We start from the raw sequence: 20,327 nt of genomic DNA on the forward strand, positions 1-20,327 counted from the left end.
GAGCAGCAGCCGGCGAGGCCCGCGGCGGGGTGAGGGTCCCTTCGGCCGTGCGGCTCTATCAGGCTCACTCCCAGGGGTTCCCGGCCAAGGCGCAGCAGGAGGCGTGGGGCCAATTAGCATTTTGATTGCGGGACGGGGGGGCCCATCTGGAAGGAGGCCTAATTACCAGGCGGACCCTCGGGGCGCTGCTGGGTTGTGCCAGGCGGATCCTCTCACCCGGAGCTCTTTGCATCCTCCTGGACCCTGTGTCCACCCCCAACTCTCTGTCCTTCCGACTCCCTCCCTGTCCCCATCCCACTGACCCAGTCACCCCGTCGTTCTGTCCCGGTACTGTGTCCCTTCAGTCACCGCATTCTTCCCTTCCTCTACCTCACCTTCGCCTTGGTCCTTCGCCCTTCCCTCATCTCTCGGTGCCATTGCTGTGGCACTACGCGCTCACCCTACTGTCTCCATCCGACATCTCGGTACCCACATCCTCTTTTTCTGTCCACATCCCTGACTCTTTGTCCATCTCCCGGCCCCTTTGGTCCCCCTCCTGATGAACGACACGGCAGAGCGTGAACGCATGTGTCCTGCGACCAGGTGTTCCCGAGGGTACCATTCTGGAGGGCCTTGATCGCACTCGGGTGGATCCCTGAGCCCCGCCCCCGCGCCCGGGGCGCCCAGCGGGGAGAGGCAGCTGGGCCCAGGCCTTGGCCATCAGTCCTCCCAGACCTGGGTACTGAGAGCACATGCTGCCCCGCAGTAATTACTTGGGTCTTTTTGCCTCTCCTCCCTGCAAAAATCCCTTTCCCATCGTCACCTAGTCCCTCTGCATCTGGAGATTGTGATGGTGGCACAGACCCGAGGTGCAACCAGGAGAGGTTAGAGGACAGCAGATGACACTACTTTTTAGTCTCCCCAACATAAGGATCCCCTGAGTCTCTTCCACTGGAGCTGGGGTCTTGGGAGGCTTGGTTGCCAAAGAGGAGCTAGTCAGGGACCCCAGCTGGATGGATGTGCCAGGCTCTGCCAGCACTTAGTCTCCTAGTCAGTCCCTGCAGGTCTTCCTATGGGGACCTCTTCCTGCTGTCCTGGCTATCTTGCAGCACTGCCTAGCTTCTTATCTCTTCCTGCTTCAGTGTTGCAGCATTGATTCTATGACCCTCTGTCTCTCCTGTACAGGCACACCCAGCCCCACCCAGCCCCCATAGCAGAAAGTCCAGGCTTAAGAGAGGGGTTCCACTACTTGTTCTCAGCACCCCCATCACCAGCAAGACAAGAGACCCTGGTGTGCCCACTCTCAGATCTGTGGTCCCATTCCTCTCTGCCCCAGCTGGGCTCCATCTAGGAATCACTGAACAACCTAGCCTGGAGTGTTCACCCATCCTGCTGGGCAGAGAGGAAGTGATAGGCAGAGAATGGAAAATTGTGTTGAAATGAGGACACAGCTTCTGTGGGGGAGCATATAGTTGGGACAGAGGAGAAGGTCATTAGCAGGAAGAAGAGGTCAAGGCTGTTAGGGGCAGGAGATGCAGAATCATCCATAAGAATACCAACGACAGCAGGAACTTCACCACAGCCACCACACCACGGGGACATGACAATACCAAGGCTGGTGCTCGGTGGCTGCTGCAGCAATGACTCCTGTCCCAGCTACAACTCTTGGGGAAGTGAAAGGACAAAGCCTGCAATCCCAGTGAAGAATAAGGAAGCTGATGCTTCACTTCCAGGCCAGGGGCCTAGGTGGGGAGAGAGCAGCCCCCAGAGAGGGTGGCCAGCTTAACAGCAGCATGAAGGGAAGGAGAGGATGGAGGGCTCTCCAGTGGGAGCCCGAGTCTTAGGAGGCAGTTTCAGGACTAGGGCTCTGCTTTAAAAAGTGTGAGGGGTGGAATGGACTTGGTCCTAGTGGGGCATGAGCTTTGGAGACCACAGTCACAGAAGAGAGTTCAGGTCTCAACATAATCAGGATGTGTCCATGAAAAAGACCAGCAAGGACTCTGTTGTGGCTCAGTGTTAGAGCAATTGCCTAGCACATGGGAGGCACTGGGTTGGATTCTCATCACTGCACATAAATTAACAAAACAAAGGTATTATCTGTCTGCAACTTAAAGAAAAAACAAAGAACAAATACCAAAGTAGTGGAAAACATTTGCACTAAATTTATCAGGCTGATATTCTGGTGATTTAAAAAAAAACTGGCATAAATGAACATTTTTTTAAATGAGGTGACTTTATTTTCATAGCTTTATTTTATTCATTTACTTTTTTTTATAATTTTAATATTTATTTTTTAGTTTTTTTGGCGGACACAACATCTTTAGTTTTATGTGGTGCTGAGGATAGAACCCAGGGCCTCCCATGTGCTAGGCAAGTGCTCTACCCTGAGCACAATCCCAGCCCACAAATGAACTTTAAAAAAAATTTTATTTAATATGCTATTATTTTTATTTATCTTTACGTGGTGCTGAGACTGGAACCCAGGGCCTCACCCGCACAGGCGAACGCTCTACCACTGAGCCACCACTTCAGCCCATAAATGAACATTTTAAAGAACAAAGATGCCAGGATCCCGGGCTGGGGCTGTAGATCAGTGGTAGAGCACTTGCCTCACAGGTGTGAGACCCTGGATTGGATCCTCAACAACATATAAAAATAAAATAATGGGCTGGGGTTGTGGCTCAGTGGCAGAGCGCTCACCTAGCATGTGCGAGGCACTGAGTTCAATTCTCAGCACCACATACAAATAAAAAATAAAGATCAAGGGACTGGGGTTGTGGCTCAAGAGGTAGCGTGCTTGCCTGGCATGCCTGAGGCACTGGGTTCGATCCTCAACACCACATAAAAATAAAATAAAAATTTAAAAATAAAGATATTTTAAAAATTAAAGATCCATTGACAACTTAAAAAGAAAGAAAGGTATTGTGTCCATCTACAACTAAAAAAATAAAAAGATGACAGGATCCGAAAGAGGTTAACAGGTGATTGGTACACAAGGAGTAAAAGACATTATTTAGGTCCAAAGATTAAGTGACAAAATGCAAATTTCAGGGGTTATGGCTTTACTGTAGAAACTGTCAAATGTGAGCCAAATCATCTGGTGTGGTACGTAATGCCTGTCATGTCAGCAACTCAGGAGACTGAGGGCAGAGGATCACAGGTTTGAGTCCAGACAAGACAATTTATTGAGACCCTGTCTCAAAATTTAAAAAGCAGGATTTGGGTTTGGGGATGTAATTCAGTAGAAAAGTGCCCCTGGGTTCAATCCCTAGTACCCTCCCTAAAAACACATGAAAGTGGAGATATCCAGATAATGAGGGTCTCCATACCATTTGCCAAAGACCAGCTCCAACAGCCCAATTCCCTCCACTTCTTGTCATTTAAAGGAAATCCCAGAAATCATATTGTTACCGCTGTTGACCAGTGACGAGTCCTGGCTTCCCCAAAGTTGAAGAATAACAGCAGAGAAGCACGCCAGGCAAGGTCAGAGTGGGAAATTAGAAGTTCATTAAAGGACAGCAGAAAAGACTTCTCCCGGAGGAAGAAGGGGACCCAAGAGGTGGAATCCGTGGAAGTGCGGTTGTCTCTCCATTTTATAGTGATGGAATGTAGGTGGGAAGGCCCCAAGGGATGGGACACAGGTGGGCCAACGAAGTAATCTGGGCACTTCCGAGTCAGCATCTTCAAGTCTGCTGTTCATTAACATTTCTTTGGGATGGACTTTGGCCTTGGGCTTTTTCCTGGACTTCATTAACATTCCAGGAGAGTTGCTCAACTTTTCCAGGAATTCATTCTCAACATGGCCTCCATTTAGATTTCACTCGATATTAGACCCCATTTACCTAACTACACTGACTACCTAATTTTAAATCTGGCTTCAATATCACAAAATGCCATTTTTTTTCCTCTGAATAAAGACACAGGAAACACGGAGACCTGGAAAGTCGGTATGTGGGTGGGCAGCTCAGGAGATGTGATTAGACCCTGTTCCCTTCTTGCTTCTGGCAGGGTGACCCTTCAATATCCTATATTTGAGGGGCTGGGGATGTGGCTCAAGCGGTAACGTGCTCACCTGGCATGCGTGGGGCACTGGGTTGGATCCTCAGCACCACACAAAAATAAAAAAATAAAGATGTTGTGTCCACCGAAAACTGAAAAATAAATATTATATATAATATATCCTATATTTGAGGCTCTGACATAATGGAGGGGCCTGTTGCCCAGCACCCAGAAGTTCACTGCCTGACCTGCTCAGACCCTTGGCCTTGGGCAAGGATCACTTAATTGCTAAAGATATAATTTCTTACTATAAAAGACTTTAAATGTAGGTATTCCATCAGCTTTAACATACGACATGCTCTTGACCCTATAGAGACATTAGGGCATTTCTGTTGCCCTACAGAATATTTCTTTTCTTTTTTTTTTTTTAATATTTATTTTTTAGTTTTCGGCGGACACAACATCTTTGTTGGTACGTGGTGCTGAGGATCGAACCGGGCCGCATGCATGCCAGGCGAGCGCGCTACCGCTTGAGCCACATCCCCAGCCCCAGAATATTTCTTGGAGCATTTATTTATTTAGGTACTGGGGATTGGACCCATCCTCAGTCTTTCTTATTTTTTATTTAGAGACAGGGTCCGGCTAAGTTGCCCTGGCTGGCCTGAACTTACCATCCTCCTGCCCCAGCTCCTGAGTCCCTGGAATTACAAGTGTGGGCTGGGCCAGTTTTAAAGGAGACATCAAGGAGAGACTGGAGGAGAGTGTGAGAATGGGGAAGGAAGATGGTGGAGGATAGGGAGACTGCCTCCACAGGACTGTAGCCCTTGCCTCCACCTCCATGGGGAGGACTGACAGTGGACAGCAGGCCCTTACCTACCTGCACTCCACGGAGGCGTGCATGGAAGCCTGGCCACATCACCCCAGATTCCTAATCCAGGGTGGCCTTCCCTCCCTCACCCCCACCTCCTTGGAGGTTATACACTTTCAGCATTTATTCAGCCCCATACTTGGGTCCCCCAGTTCCACCCCAAGAGACATCCACACTGACCACACACTCATGGCCACCACCTCTGGCCTCCCCTTCCACTTCCTCATTGCCCAAGGAAACCTTGACCCTGGGGACTACACCTCACCAGGGAGCTGCCCACTCAATGCTAGGTGGCCTCTTTCCTATCCTGCATTGCTGCTTTCCTTCGTAGTGGATGCGTGACCCATGTCACCCTCTAAGGAAAGACTTGGTCCCTGCTGGGAGTGAAGGGTGTAGACAAGCTGCAGCTGGATGCCCAGGAGCTGCCTCAGCTGCTGAACGCTGCAGCCCACTGCTACAGCCTTCTAGATTCGACCTGCATCCAGCAGCCTCTCCAATGGACCTGAAAGGCCTAGCCATTTTGCACAGGAGAGTTTGAACAGATCATTCTGACCCGCGAGTGCCTGTAGGTGGCGGGACTAGCCTGTTTCCTCTCTTCCCTCCACTGGGTTATCCCAGTGGCACATCCTTCACTGAACCTGTCTCAGACACTCCTTCCCTGGGACCCACCACGGGGGCTGGTTTTAGGAAAAGGCTGGCAGTGGGGTTGAAGGCAGGACTGCTCCCCCAGTCCCAGTGTTGCCAGAGGTGAAGCGTGGAGAGTGCCGGTACAAGACAAGGCCTTAGTCCGTTCAGCCTGCCAGAACAAAGTACCATGAACTGAGTGTCTTGTATTTTCTTTTAATCACAGTCTGGAGGCTGAGAAGTTCAAGATCAAGGCACCTGCACATTCAATGCCTGGTAAGGGCCCGCTTTCTCATAGACAGTCTCTTCTCACTATGTCCTTCCATGGTGGAAGGGACCAGGAGCTCTCTGGAGTCTCTTCTATAAAGAGAGTAATCCCGTGTGTGTGTGTGTGTGTGTGTGTGTGTGTGTGTGTGTAGTGCACACATGTATGCATGATACTGGGGATTGAATTCAGGGATACTTTGCTTCTGAACTATTTTGCTAGTCCTTTTTTGTGGGAGACCAACCTTGCATGAGACTGAGTCACACTCCCTGGCTGGGTGCTGAGGCGCTCAGTCACAGAAATGTGGAAGAGCTTTCCCCACCCTTCTTGGGTTCCAGGGACAGTGCCTCGTGCCTGGGTGTGTCTTGCTACAGCCCCATGGGTGAAGCTATGCTCACCGTCCCTTTGTAATCTAACCCCTTGCCCTGTTTAGGGTAGAATCTTCCATGGAAGTGCCTTGTGTGTGTCCCCTTCTCTTACTGTGCCCTTGGGTGTGGCCTACCCAGGTGTCAATCAACCTGCTGACAGTGGACAACATGAAGATAGACTCAGCCCCCTGAAACCTGACCCCTGGCCTCATTTGAATAGCTTCTCCTCAATAAAAGGGGTCAGCGCGTGCTCTCATTCTCTCTCTTCCTGTGGACCCTTAGGGTCAGAGGAGCCGTCACAGCGACCCCGAAGAAAAAGGTCTTTGTGTCTCTTGTGTGGTTATTTTGCGAAGAAGCCCAGTCAGCCCAGTTTACCTGGCGTGACCACGGAAACAGAAAACCAGCACTTTTTATCTTTTTTTGGTGGTGGTGCTGGGGTTTGAATTCAGGACGTCATGCATGCTAGGGAAGCACTCTGCCACTGAGCTACATCCCCAGCTCTAGTCCTTTTTATCTTGAGATAGGGTCTCACTAAATTGCTCAGGCTAGCCTCAAACATTCAATCCTCCTGCCTCAGCCTCCCAGTTTGCTGGGATCACAGGCATGCACATCGTGCCTTACTCTAACATAGATTCCCAAAGGCTCCATCTCCTGATCCCATCACAGTGTTGGTTGTCTCAGTGCATGAATTTCAGGGGACACAGACTCCCAGGTCTGATCAATGTGCCTTTCCCCATAAGTGACCTGGGGTCACATAGGAGGAAGGGGATGCATAAGTTGGTGCTCTGTGGGTTTTTGAAAGTATGGTGGCTGGGTTCCATCCTCAACACCTGCCACTCAAGAGCCAGGGATGGAGCTCAGTGACACAGCATTTGCCTAGTATGCATGATCCCCTGGGTCCAGTCCCCAGGATCAAAAAAGAAAAAATCAAAATATGGAAAAAAAATGTTTCCTATCTAGGACTTAACAGGTTGGAAGTAAAATAGTTTTCGTTCCCAGTCTATCCAGCTTGCAAATTTTTCAGAGTAAGAAATAGCCTCTGGACAATGATCAAATCCATGGCATCACCAGCAAATTGTATTTTAGGTGTTAAGATTAAATCTAGGTGCTGGGGATGTGGCTCAAGCGGTAGCGCGCTCGCCTGGCATGCGTGCTGCCCGGGTTCGATCCTCAGCACCACATACAAACAAAGATGTTGTGTCCGCCGAAAACTAAAAAAATAAATATTAAAAAAAAAAAAGAGGGGCTGGGGATGTGGCTCAAGTGGTAGCGCGCTCGCCTGGCATGTGTGCGGCCTGGGTTCAATCCTCAGCACCACATACAAATAAAGATGTTGTGTCCGCTGAAAAAACTAAAAAATAAATATTAAAAAATTCTCAAAAAATATATAAAAAAAGATTAAATCTAGGGTGTTACTTTAAAACTTCCTGATCAGACCACTCACATGTGAGGCAGTGCTCACAGACCACATCAGCTAATCTGAGGGCTTCTGGGAGTCTCAGGGTCACTGTCCACCATACCTTGATATACACCTAAAGATTAACCAGTTATCTGATTCATCAAAATCCTGCTTTTTTTTTTTAACACCAGGGATTGAACCCAGGGACTCTTTACCGCTGAACCATGTCTCCAGCCCTTTTTATTTTTTGAGACAGGATCTCTCTGAGTTACTTGGGTCACACTAAGTTGGTGAGTCTGGTTCTGAACTTTGGATCCTCCCACCTCAACCTCCCAAGTCTCTGGGATTACATGCATATGCCACCACACACAAGTTCTAAAAGGAATCACAGTATCTTAGACTAACCAGGACAGAGATCATTCAAACAATGATGCAGGTGCAGAGGCACACACCTGTAGTCCCAGCAGCTTGGGAGGCTGCGATCGGAGGATCACTAGTTTGAAGTCAGCCTCAGCAATGGTGAGGCGCCAAGCAACTCAGTGAGACTTTGTCTATAAGTAAAACACAGTACAGGGCTGGGGATGTGGCTCAGTAATTAAGTACCCCTGAGTTCAATCCCTGGTATGCCTCCCCAAAAATGGGAGGTAAGCTTCAACCTTTCTGTAGGTAGAAAGCGGGTCAAGAATACGGACCTTGGACTGGGGCTGTAGCTCAGCCGCAGAGCGCTTGCCTAGCATGTATGAGGCACTGGGTTTGATCCTCAACACCACATCCAAAACTAAACAAATAAAATAAAGACATGCTGTCCGTGTACAACTACCAAAATAATAATAATAATAAATCTGGACTTATAGTGTGTGGAATTCTCTGGTGTTTCCACCATTTTGCTCTTCCTGTTCCAGGAGTCAGCTCCAGGTAGCACACTGCTCTTAGTCATCATGTCTCTTGTGATCTGTGACAGTTTCTCGATCTTCCCTTATTTTTCGTGGCCTTGGCAGTTTTGAGGAGTGATGCTCAACCTTGTGGAATGAAGGGGTGTTTTGCCGAACGTCCCTGTTCTCTAGGGGTAATGCTAAGGGTTTGGGGAGGAGACCACAGTGTGGAATGCTCTCTCACTGCACCACAGAAGAGGCCATAGGACATCAGTGGAGTGGGCTCTCAGTGCACCCCTGGCCAAGGTGGCCCCTGCTGGGTTTGTTCACTGGGCAGCAGCATCTTTCCTCTTCTGTACTTGCCTGGTTAGAGGCCAGCTACATCATCCAGTCCCCACTGTCCCCACAGAAGTGTGCATGGAAGACACCCCATCCATGCAGACTGTGTAGGCAAGAGCCTTGGCTGTTGGATCACAGGTCTCTGCACCTGAAGATCCTGCAGAGACCTGCGGCCCACTCCTGTGGACTTGCTGACCTGAGGCATCCACAGTCAGCTTCCTGCTGGGGCTTGTTTTCTGGTCCCACACTCTGGAAGCCAGCGCAGGAGGGTCTGCTGTATGACACCATTTCGGAAGCGGCCCTGGAGAGTGGGACTTGTGTTGGATTTCATGGACCCAATGAGCTTCCAGCTGGTTTAGCCACGAGGGGATCCCAGCCCCCAGGGGAAGTAGAACCACCCAGCTGAGCCATGCCAGCACAAGAGGTTAGGGCAGAGGACCACCCGTGCTGGTTCAAGACCCTGTGTTCAGAGTGCTTGTTGATGTGGTAAGGGAGCTGGTACCAGCCCTTTGCTCCCCCAGATTGGCTTCCATGGGCCAGAATCATAGTCACTCTCACATGGTCCTGGCTAAGCAAGCACCAGCATCTAAACAGCAGAACTCTATTGGAGAAAACGTATGACCCTACTCGCAGCCCCTCATGTGATGAAGCACATCATATTGGGCATGCCATGCTGTCAGGCCATCCTGCTACACTCTCCTTGACCAGCTCTCCCACCCCCCCCCCATTCCTCGAGAAAACTGCTTCACATCTTCTTCCCCCTCCCCACTTAAATTCTTCTAATGCATCAGGTGTGGTGGCACACACCTGTAATTTCAGTTACTCAGGATGCCGAGGCAGGAGGATCACAAGCTCAAGGTCAACCAGAGCAATGTGGCAATATAAAATAGCTGGGGGTGTAAGTCAATGCTACAGCACCCCTTGGTTCAATGCCCAGTACTACAAAAAAATAAAAGTTTTAAAAAGTACTGAGGGTGTAGCTCCCTGGTGCAGCACTTGCCTAGAAGGCAAAAGCCCTGGGTTCCATCCGGCACCAGGAAGAAAAACAATGCCTTCTAATACCCTCTACCTTCAAAGCTATGCTCGTCTTACTAGAAAACCCCCAAATGATGACAATTTAAACTGTGGAAAGCTCTCCCTTTCACAGAGTGTCCAGTGTGAGCCCTCCAGGGTCAGCTCTAAGGGCAGCCCCAGTTGTCCAGCTCCACAGATCCATCTTGTTGTTCTGCCATCCTCAGCAACATTCCACATTGTGGCTCAGCTGGCTGCTTGGGCTGCAGTCATCAGGGGGTTCCAGCTCACAAAAAGAAGCAATGGTGAGGACTGGGAAACCTTTCCTTTTAAGGACACTTTTGGAAATCACATACATTTATTGTACTGCATGGGCCAGGAATGACTTTTACAAACACCTGTATGGATCTGCGGCAGAGACTGGAAAATACAGTCTGTTCTGTGTGACCATATGACTAACTAAACACAGAGGGTGAGTACTTGACTAACTTGTGTAAGGCCCTGAGGTTGATCCCCATCACCACAAAATAAACAGTACCTCCTAGCTCAGAACTCCAATTCCCAGCCCAGCCTCCCATGGCCACTAGCCCAGGTGACACCCTGCTGTCCCAGGGAATTGCTTGGCTTCTCAGCCCATATCCAGCCAGAAAATTCTGTGGGCTTTGCTTTTCAGCAGAATCTCTGACCTGCCTGGTCCCTTCTTTCTAATCATAATTCCTACAGTCTCTGGATCTTCCTGATCACTCTTTTCCTGGATCATAGGGCCTCTCTGCTCACAATCCCCAGTGATTTCCCACTGCAAGGACTAGCTGTGGGGGTCTCTCAACCCCAGGTTCCTTCCCCTGGCCCTCTCCCTCTTTATTTTGGAGTGCTGAGGACTGAACCCAGGGTTACCTAGGTACTAAAAATGTGCTCTACCATGGAACCACACGTCTCCACATTGTCTGGAACCCTACAAATTAAGTAGCTGGTCCTGGGTTCCAGGGACACAATGCCCAAGCCCTGAGTCAAAAACAAGCTGAACAGAGTTGGGCCCAGTGGCACTGCCTGTAATCACAGCAGCTCAGGAGGATAGGAGGATCACGAGTTCAAAGCCAGACTCGGCAAAAGCGAGGCACTAAGCAATTCAGCCAGACCCTGTCTCTAAATAAAATAACAAATAGGGCTGAGGATGTGGCCCAGTGGTCAAGTGCCCCTGAGTTCAATCCCTAGTACTCCCCCCCCCAAAAAAAAAAAAAAAGCTGAACAGAGAGCACATGCTCATGAAAAGCACCACTCCTCCTGGGTGTATGAGCCTACCGCCTTCTCTGCTCCCAAGCAGTCCCAGCACCCAAGAGGCATCAGATGCCTGAAGCAGAAGCTGGGGTGCTCTGCTGGGCAAGGGGGTTCCAGCATGCCCAGAGAGGTCTTTCACCCTAGGGGAGGACTCTGGAGGCTATTCCCTAGGAAGTGTGCAACAGTATCTCTGCACTGCAGTTCAGGGTGCACCCATACCTGAGGGCTTGTCCTCCCTGCCTCTGCCACGTCCACAGCACCTAGCCAGACTGGACCAGGCAGATTCTGGCTCCTGGATCCCACTGTAGCCAGGCAGGACCAGTTAAGTGCTGCTGGCCAAGAGGGGCGACAGTCCCAAGCCTGTCCAGTGATCATCAGCCTCCTTGAGTCTCAGCTACACGTACTCTCCTCTTCTAATCCCTGCTCTGGGGTTTGCTGCAGCCTCCGGAGAGGACAGGGTCCTGAGGCCCTGAGAAGCCTGCACTAGGGGAAGACTCTGAAGGGACTCCCCCCACCAGACAGACAAAAATAACTTGGTGGAAGCTAGAGGCAGCTGTATTCAGAGAAAGACCAGTGAGCAGACTGGCCTGAGTCCACCTAAGGGCAGGGGTGGAAGGAGCTACAGGCAGGATGGGAGGATGTAGGGGATGGGACCATAACTGTAGGGGGCAGGCCCAGGGTCACACCTCCAGGTCAGACTGAGAGCTGCTTGGCCTGCTGTAGACGCCTTTCTTGCGAAGAACGATGCCTGGGCTAAAGGAGGCCCCCAGAGGCCAGTGACGGACCACATGTCGGTAGGAGGTAGCCAGATAGTCGAAGTAATTGATGTTGAGTTTCCTAGCGATGTAACGGCCCAGGTACTCCATTTGCTGTGGGAGTGTATAAACAGGTCGTGGTGCCAGGCTCTGAGGTGTCCCCAACCCTGCCCCCCAGCCACTCAAGCTATATTTACCCCCATCCCATGGCCCTAAGCAGTGGTCTGTGTCATGATGTGCAGAGAAGGGAGTTGTGTCCAGGGCAGAACCCACCTCATAGCGCTCCGACACCTGCACCAGCACCAGCGGTTCTAGCTTATGGCCGCAAAGGACCAGCTGAAAGAAGCACCTTCCGTAGGCTAGGGAGCAGTGAGCCACTCAGCTGGGTTGTCTCTGAGGGCTGGGTCTCTGGGGCAGAGCGGCAGGTCCCTGCCTGCCCCCGCCCACTCCCAGGTGGTTATCCTCTCCCTCACACACCCTCCCCCAGCCCACCCATCCCAGGTCACCATCAGAGCTGAGTGCCAGGCGCACGTAGACCAGATGCATGGACCCCTGGCACACGGTGCGTCCCTGGATGGAGAAGTGGTACATGCCACGCATGTGGTTCAGCACCAGGCGGCGCCGCGGCAACGATGAGATCATAAGCCACAGGCCCACAACCATGCCATAGGCAGGGAAGCCCCAGGTCTCCTGCTTTTCCACCTGCGGGTACCAGGAACCAAACCAGAGGCTGCAGGCTAGGGCTGCAGGGTGCAAGGAACAGCTTGGTCCGGCCCTCAGGGGATAAGGGTCATGGGGGTGGGATCCAGGACTCGGACCTGTCTCACAAAGCCGGAGCAGACCAGGACCAGGCAGACGAAAAAGAGCAGCAGTCCCTTCCAGAGTGTGTCCAGGTAGTACTCAAGCACGAAGACTGTAGGTGGACCGGCAGTGCGTGTGAGGACAAGGGGTAGGGAGGGTGTGGTGTGGCGGTGGTGGGTGGGCAGTGCCAGGGCTTTGTACCCGCCCGGCCCCTGCGCCCCTGTGCCGGGCTGAGGCCCCGCCCCACCCACGCACCGCCTGGCTGCTGCTGCGTGAACGGGTAAAAGCCGTTGTTCTTGAGGCGCTTGGCCAGGTGGCGCTCTGTGCACAAAAATCCCAGGGCCCAGAGATGGAAGGGACTTCCGGCAGAGGTCGTGGGCAGGCCACTGCCCCGGCCCTTGGGAACCTGTCAGGTAGAGGTGGTCATCCTGGCGGCCAGTTCACTGACATCGCCCAGTACCCGCAGTCGTGCTCATACCCGGGAGAAAAAGGCCTCCAGGGCTGCGGTCCAAGAAGGAACAGGCACTCTCTGGCAGTGCTAGGGCAGCAAGCCAGGTATCAGTACCATCTGAGCCACACGGGAATTCTAGAAGTTCTGGGGCACGTTCTAGAAGGGGCTGCTCTGTTAACCATCCCATCTCCGTGGGCGTGTACGAGTACTTGGCAATCCCTGTACCGCCACTCAGTCCGCACTGAGGGGTGGACAGTTGGACATACCCAGGGACAGCTCACTCAGTGCCTTTTTTTTTTTTTTTGTACCAGGGATTGAACTCAAGGGTGCTTAACCACTGAGCAGCATCCCCAGCCCTTTCTACTTGTTCAGACAAGGTCTAAGTTGCTGAGGCTGGTTTTAAGCTTGTAATGCCCCTCTGTTCAGCCTCCCCAGCTGCTGGGATTTCAGCATGCTTGACCCAGCTCACTCAGTGTCTTGAGGTGGGACACACAACAGTCTAAAGTGTGAACCCAGCAGTGACCAGGTGCAGCCCAGTCAGGCTCCAGAGGGCCCCCACATACCGACTCCTGCCTGCTGCAGCCTACAGTGCTCCATCAGATGTAACCCTGTTTCTCACCCAAGGGGCCACCCAAGGACCACACAGAGTTCCTAAAAATATTTTACTGTAACAAAATGTTTAAACATCCCAAACTGGGAAAGGGTACAGGCAGAGCTGGAACTGCCTAGCTGGAGGAGGAGGGGCTGGTGAGTAGCTGCTCCAGACACCACTGGACTTCCTCTAGGCCTCGGTAGGCGCGCTTCAGGCCCCTGGGGAGGCAGCGGCAGGATTCCAGGTTGAGGTATAGCAGGCCAGGGCAGCTACTGATCACAGAGCTGTGGGTAGGGCAAGTCATGGGAAAGTAAGCAGCTGCCAGGAAAATGCAGGCCCAGAAGGCTGGGCTCAGCCAGGGATCCTTGTTTGCCTATGCTCTACCCCTGGCCTACTACCCACAGCTAACTAGGCTCAAACCCAGCCCCCTTAGTGTTCCCAAGGCCAAGTATCCACTCCCTCCCAGACCTCAGGGGTACTGAGCAAGGTGGCACACCAGCTCTGGGCCACAAGTAGTACTAGCTTCAAGGGCCTGGGGGACGGGTGCTAACCTGATCGTGCTTGCTGTAACCCGGGTACCCCTGAGGTTAAGGGAGCACAGGGCTGGGTGGGCGCCTCCATGGGTGCCAGAGAAGGCAGCTAAGGCTTGCTCCAGGTCCTTTTCACTGAAGCCCTGGCCACTCAAGTCCAGTTCCCGCAGGGTGTGATGCCACTTCTGAGTCAACAGGGTGCTGCCCTCCTTAGCTAGAGACAGCCGGTCAGACACACCATACAGGCCCCAGTGCAGCTGCTCCAGCTCTGAGGTGACAGGAATGGTGTTGGCCACAGGAAAAGCAAGGGTCCCCACATCCCACCTGCCCAGCCACCAAATAGGACAGCTGACCTTTACATGGCAGATCACGCAGACCGGCAGGCGTGATGCGGGCACAGCCACGAAGATCCAGCAGGCGCAAGTTGGGGGAGCCATGGAGCAGGCGACTCAGGACATCGTTGCTCACAAAGTTGCAAGTGGAGCTGGCGAGGCAGAGCTCCTCAAGGTTGGGGAAGCCTGGTCCCAGAGCTGCCCCTCGCCCAGAAGGCTTGGGCAGCCACATCAAATTCAGCAGCCGCAGTACCTGGGGACAAGGCTCAGGCTGCAGGTGGGGATAGGGTGGCAGGTGTAAGAAGCAAGTCATCAGGTACCTGCAGCTGGGGACAGCCTTTCTGAAGAACCTCAATAGGCAGCAGCAGAGGAGTGTTGTTGCGGTTGAGGCCGGTGCTTAGCTCCAGGACCTGGAGCTTGGGGCAGCAGCTGCCCTGCAGGAGTGGTAGAGTATACCTGGGTCACCAGCCTGTCACTCCCCCGTTTAGCATTTGGCTCTGCTCCTGCCCGTCACCAGCCTACCAGTAGTGCACCCAAGATGGCTGTTGTCTGGAAACTATAGGTCAGCCACAGCCTGCGCATTCGGGGTCCAGCCTCCTCCAGAAAGCTCACCACAGCTGTGGACTCCACCTGGGAACCCAACACAGAGCTACTTGTCACCTCTACCTAGGCTTCTTCAGAGTCCCTTGGGACACAGGGCTCACCATGGAGTGTTGTAGATGCAGGCTGTGGAGCTGGTGGCAGGCTTTGGCTAGCATGACGAGAGCATCCGTGGTCACACTGTGGCAGTCTGAAAGCTTGAGAAAGGTGAGCCGAGGGCAGAACTCACTAACCAGCTGTGGGAAAATAAAGACCGCCTGGGTTTGGGGTAAGGTAGGTGAATGTCCACAGGAAAGACAATGATGGCCATGCCAACCCACTCTATGACCCCTGTTATGACCTGCATTCTTCAAAGTGAGGCCTACCTGGATGCCCTACCTCTAACCACCCCCTACCAGAGATGAAAACAGGAAAAGAGATCCAAGCAGGCAGGTGGGCATGCTGTGGGGCAGCACTGGGCTACTCCCTCCAAGTACACAGCTGGTATGCAGGCCAACTTCTAGCTCTCACCTTCAAAACTGCATGCACCTGCGACTTCCAGTGGATGAGGGTCAGTTTCTGGAGCTGTGAAAAGCTGGGCAACAGCAAAGGCCCAATTGCACTAGGTTCCCATGCTGCCGTGACCAGCATCCTCCCCACCCAACACTGGTGCAGGAAGGCACAGGCAGAAAAGGGAGTAAGGACCACAGGGGATTCTTACCGATTGGGCATGAGCCACTCCAGGGAAGCAAGGAGCTTCTTCTCCGCCTTGACGCTGCCCTTGACACCGCGGCCAGCCAACGGAGGCGACAGGGTTACCGTATGCCAGAGGGCGGGCTGGGAAGCTGCCTCACGCCAGTGGCGGCACACGCGCGCAGCCCTGGGGGAACAGACTACTAAAGGCGCCCGGCGTTTCACGGGTGAAGCTGCCTACCGGGAACTGAAATCAGGACATTGCACTCTACCACTGAGCTACATCGCCAGACCCTCGCAATGGGTTTCCTAAGAGAGGCCGATATGCCCCTGCACTCGCAGTGCAGCGGCCACCCCAGCTCAAAGCCAGGCTTCTGGAGCTACACAATGAGAAATCTTGCGCTGCGGATGGGTGCCAAAACACTAGTGTACGCGCTCTCAGGTGCTTTCGCTCTCAAAATCCAACTCAGGTCTTCGCTGGGGCCGGGGGTGTAGTGTACCTGCCAAGAAACGGCATGGGCCCATCGGCGGCCACTAGCAACCCGAAAATCTGCACCAGGACCTCCAAGGGAATGCGATCTCCCCAGCCCGGGTCCGGCCCCTGCTCCGGGTCGGGAGCCGCCTCAGGTCGGGGCCTGGGCCTGGGCTTGGCAGTTGCGGCGGGGCCCGAGGACTGTGGCCGCTGCGCGCGGCGGGTGATGCGCCTGTGCGCGCGGGCGCGGACAGGCCCCGGGCCGGGCAGCACGAGCAACATGCTGTCTGCCTGAAGCAGGTGGTATTCAGAGCCGCTGGGCGCCAGCCGATCCCACCACCAGTCCTCGGCCGAGCGAGCCCGCGCCCCGGTCAGTCTCCGGCCGGGGGTTCTGCGCCAGGATCTGCGCCTGGCTCGCCTGGCGTCCATGGCCACCGACCGCGCGGCGGAGGAGCACAGAGGAGCGGAAAGACGGGGCTGGAGGAAGCGGGGGTCCACTGAGCCCTGCCTTCCTCTCCGGCTGGGCCCGGCGCCCGTCGCTGAACTCGGCTTCCGGGGCGGAGCTTCCGCCGCGAGCCCTGGGGGCGGGCCGGCCTAGGCGACGTGAGTCCGGGCTGAGCGTAGCAGTCTGCGTCCCGCCCTGCTGGCCGCGTCCCCGGCCCGGGCGGCGTGCTCGCGGGGCTGGAAGGCCGCTGCGCGGACAGCGCGGGACCCACGCCCCCGACCACGCCCTCGCCGGCAGCCCTGGGTCGCAGCAGCCCAAGGTGCGCGCGGCGCTGGGGCGGTCGTGGGGAGAGGGTGGTGGTGGTTGGTTAACGCAGAGCGCTGGTCCTCCGAGAGTAGCAGGGTCAGCGCCATCCTTCGCCCTCTTCCTGGCCACGCCTTGGACCGGTTTCCTGATTCTCGGCTTGCTGGCCTTGCTGTGTCCTGGCCTCCGAGAGGGCTCCGTGGTAGGTGTAGCTCCTGACTGCCCCGCGGTGGCCTGTCCAGATGCTCTGTACTGGTTCTGCCCTGCACGCCTGCCTTTTTCCTTCCAGCTGGAAGGGGTCTTCAGTTCCCAGAAGAGCCAACGCGTCTTGAAATCTAAGTGGGTAAAGAACGGTCTGTGACCTTCACCCTAACCTGGAGGGCCTTCATTTGGCCCAATGGCTGCACCTCCGCTGGGCCGTCTGGTGCTAACCCACCTGCTGGTGGCCCTTTTCGGTGTGGGCTCCTGGGCTGCAGTCAACGGAATCTGGGTGGAGCTGCCCGTGGTGGTGAAAGACCTCCCCGAGGGTGAGTGGGGTGGGGTGGGCGTTGAGCCCGGGATGGTGGGCAGGCTGCTCTTTGCTCCTCAGCCTTGTGCCCCTGACAAGATCTCCCCCCACCCCCCTGCAGGTTGGAGCCTCCCCTCGTACCTTTCTGTGCTTGTGGCGCTGGGGAACCTGGGTCTACTGATGGTGACCCTGTGGAGGCGGCTAGCTCCCGGCAAGGGGGAGCGGGTCCCCATCCAGGTGGTGCAGGGACTAAGTATGGTGGGCACAGCCCTGCTGGCCCCTCTGTGGCACCATGTGGCCCCAGTGGCGGGGCAGCCCCACTCAGTAGCCTTCCTGACACTGACACTGGTGCTGGCGTTGGCCTGTTGTGCCTCTAATGTCACTTTCCTGCCCTTCCTGAGCCACTTGCCACCTCCTTTCTTGCGGTCTTTCTTCCTGGGTCAGGGCCTCAGTGCTCTGCTGCCCTGCATACTGGCCCTGGTGCAGGGTGTGGGTCGCCTTGAGTGTCTGCCTGCCCCAGCCAATGGTACCCCTGGGCCCCCCATCAACTTCCCTGAGCGTTTTTCTGCCAGCACATTCTTCTGGGCACTGACCGCCCTCCTGGTCACTTCAGCTGCTGCCTTCCAGGGTCTCCTGCTGCTGCTGCCTCCTTCACCACCATCTGTACCCACTGGGGGCCCTGGGCCAGGCCTACGGGTGGGAACACCAGGAGTGGAGGAGGAGGAGGAGGAGGAGGAGGAATCACCATTGCAGGAATCCCCAAGTCAGGCAGCAGGCACCCCCCTCCCAGACCCCCAGGCTTCTCAGCTGTTCTCAGTCCGGGGTGCCTGCCTGCTGGGCCTGCTGGCTGTCACCAACGCACTGACCAACGGTGTGCTGCCTGCAGTGCAGAGCTTTTCCTGTCTGCCCTATGGGCGCCTGGCCTACCACCTGGCTGTGGTGCTGGGCAGCTCCGCCAACCCCCTTGCCTGCTTCCTGGCCATGGGCATACTATGCAGGTGAAAATTGGCCCCAAGCTTGTTGGTGGGGGACAATGTAGGGGTAGGGTCCTGATCCTGGCTCAGCCAGTCCTGAGTTCCCCCCCCCTCTCTGGCAGGTCCCTGGCAGGGCTGTGTGGTCTCTCTCTGCTAGGCTTGCTCTTTGGGGCCTACCTGATGGCACTGGCAATCCTGAGCCCCTGCCCTCCCCTAGTGGGCACCTCTACAGGCGTGGTCCTTGTGGTAGGTACAGTGGGTCATGAAGTGGGGAAGGGGATTGCCCCTGTACAAGAGCATCTCACACTCAGCCTGCTGCTGTCATCTGCCTCTCAGGTGTTGTCGTGGGTGCTGTGTGCAGGTGTGTTCTCGTATGTCAAGGTGGCGATCAGCTCCATGCTGCACGGCGGGGGGCGGCCAGCACTGCTAGCGGCTGGTGTGGCCATCCAGGTGGGCTCCCTGCTCGGTGCTGTTGCCATGTTCCCTCCCACCAGCATCTATCACGTGTTCCACAGTGGAGAAGATTGTGTGGACCTGTGTGGTCCTTGAGCCTGTGCAGGTGGGACTCTCCACCCACCCCCCAACCTCCCACCTCCACCTGGACACTACCACAATACCTGAGCACCTGCGCCCAGGGAGGCTTCCCACCCAACACTGACACGTTCACGGACACCTGCACACTCCACAGGAGCCCCTGGCAATTTCATACCAGGGTGGGGATCAAAGAGCAGGCCTGAAGCCAGGGACAGGTTGGGTCTGCAGGCTTGGCCCTGGGCCTGGGACCTTCATGGGTTTGCACAATAAAGCATCTTTATTCAGTGGGCAGTTGTTAATCACATGAGCGCCTCTTCCTGCGAGGCCATCCCCCTCCCTGGCCTGTTCAGTGGGCCCTTCTCCACAGGTCCTGGCATTATTTCTGGACAGACGTCTAGCCACCCCCAGGCTACTCTCAGATGCTGTGGTCACCCCAGGACTCCTCCCCACATTCTGTAGAACTGCTCTGGAGGTGAAGGCCAGCTCCCAGGGCCCACATGGACCCACGGATGCTGGGCTCAGGCAGTGTGGAGTCTGCCTGTCAGCAGGGCCACGTTCCATCAACCTCTCTGAGGCAGGAGGGTCAGGCAGGACTGAGCTGTGCCCTGGAAATGCAGTGCCCAGCCACTGATTGCCTAAGAATGTCCTGCCAGAGGGTTGCTGCAGGGTCCAGGCATTCTAGAAGGGGTTCAGTGAGGGAGACTTAGAAAAGCTAGAGTATAAGGCTCTGAGCTGTGTAGGCCCTTTAGCCTGAGAGCGCCACCTGTCTTGAACTGCCAGCTTCTGAAGGGACCTCCAGGTGGGTGGCTCCCAGGTAGCTCAGACGGCCTGGCTCCAGAGAGGGGCAGAGGCACTTGGAGAGTGATTCCCTTTGCAGCGTTGGGCATTAGGGGTGTGATGGCTGGTTGGGGTGAACTTTGGCAGTCACCTGTGCTGCTAAATGGAGAAGAGATGCGGAGGGACCAAAACAAGTGGGTGGAATTGGCAGCTCAACAGGGCAGCACGGCCCCAGGCCCCAGGCCCACTTCCCTTCCAGCACTCTGACCTCTTCACCTGTCCACCCTGGACTGAGGGCTGCTTGGGGCCACCTCCTAGCTCCTTCTGTCTTCCTTGCCTCAGGTCAAGGATCAGGAGCATTCCTGCAGCCTCTGCCCTGTGGCCATGTGAGATTATGCAGGGTGTGCCAGCCCTGCAGACCCTGGGGAGCAAGACCCTGCCTCTGTAGACATACCTGCCCCTGAAAGAGGGGGCAGGTGCCCATGAGTCCAGCCAGCCTGGTCTGGAGTAGGCAGTGTGAGGAAGCCATAGCTCTGAGGTCTCCAGGTCCTTCATGTCCTTTTATAGGAAATGGGACAAGGG

General features: G+C 54.7%; 3 protein-coding genes across 6 annotated transcripts; 1 reads left to right on the forward strand and 2 right to left on the reverse strand.

Moving 5' to 3' along the window:
- Window positions 1–10,063: 10,063 nt before the first annotated feature.
- On the reverse strand, window positions 10,064–12,995 carry Tmem249 (transmembrane protein 249; the record flags this gene model as incomplete). Its single annotated transcript, XM_048802419.1, has 4 exons — window positions 10,064–11,868; window positions 12,028–12,113; window positions 12,261–12,456; window positions 12,573–12,995. Coding segments are annotated over 4 exons (894 nt in total), but the record flags the coding sequence as incomplete, so codon positions are not given.
- Window positions 12,996–13,654: 659 nt separating this feature from the next.
- Fbxl6 (F-box and leucine rich repeat protein 6) lies at window positions 13,655–16,748 on the reverse strand. 3 transcript variants are annotated; one of them, XM_048802340.1, is made up of 9 exons: window positions 16,233–16,748; window positions 15,761–15,919; window positions 15,571–15,634; window positions 15,165–15,296; window positions 14,983–15,090; window positions 14,781–14,894; window positions 14,482–14,677; window positions 14,150–14,396; window positions 13,655–13,882 (listed from the first exon to the last, which is right to left on the reverse strand). In XM_048802340.1, the coding sequence occupies exons 1-9, from the start codon at window positions 16,631–16,633 to the stop codon at window positions 13,732–13,734; spliced, it is 1,572 nt and encodes a 523-aa protein (XP_048658297.1). In that variant the 5' UTR covers window positions 16,634–16,748; the 3' UTR covers window positions 13,655–13,731. The 3 variants fall into 3 exon arrangements, with proteins under 3 accessions (XP_048658297.1, XP_015342113.1, XP_048658296.1); XM_015486627.2 differs by having other exon boundaries at window positions 14,482–14,713; XM_048802339.1 differs by having other exon boundaries at window positions 14,482–14,731.
- Window positions 16,749–16,826: 78 nt separating this feature from the next.
- Window positions 16,827–19,255, forward strand: Slc52a2 (solute carrier family 52 member 2). 2 transcript variants are annotated; one of them, XM_048802341.1, is made up of 5 exons: window positions 16,827–16,968; window positions 17,242–17,479; window positions 17,582–18,458; window positions 18,557–18,680; window positions 18,771–19,255. In XM_048802341.1, exons 2-5 carry the CDS (start codon window positions 17,350–17,352, stop codon window positions 18,981–18,983), a joined length of 1,344 nt encoding a protein of 447 aa, XP_048658298.1. In that variant the 5' UTR covers window positions 16,827–16,968; window positions 17,242–17,349; the 3' UTR covers window positions 18,984–19,255. The 2 variants fall into 2 exon arrangements, with proteins under 2 accessions (XP_048658298.1, XP_015342114.1); XM_015486628.2 differs by lacking the exon at window positions 16,827–16,968 and adding an exon at window positions 17,012–17,154.
- The last annotated feature ends 1,072 nt before the right edge of the window (window positions 19,256–20,327 follow it).

Source organism: Marmota marmota, unplaced genomic scaffold (assembly GCF_001458135.2).
Source record: "Marmota marmota marmota unplaced genomic scaffold, marMar, whole genome shotgun sequence".
NCBI classification, from domain to species: Eukaryota; Metazoa; Chordata; class Mammalia; order Rodentia; family Sciuridae; genus Marmota; species Marmota marmota.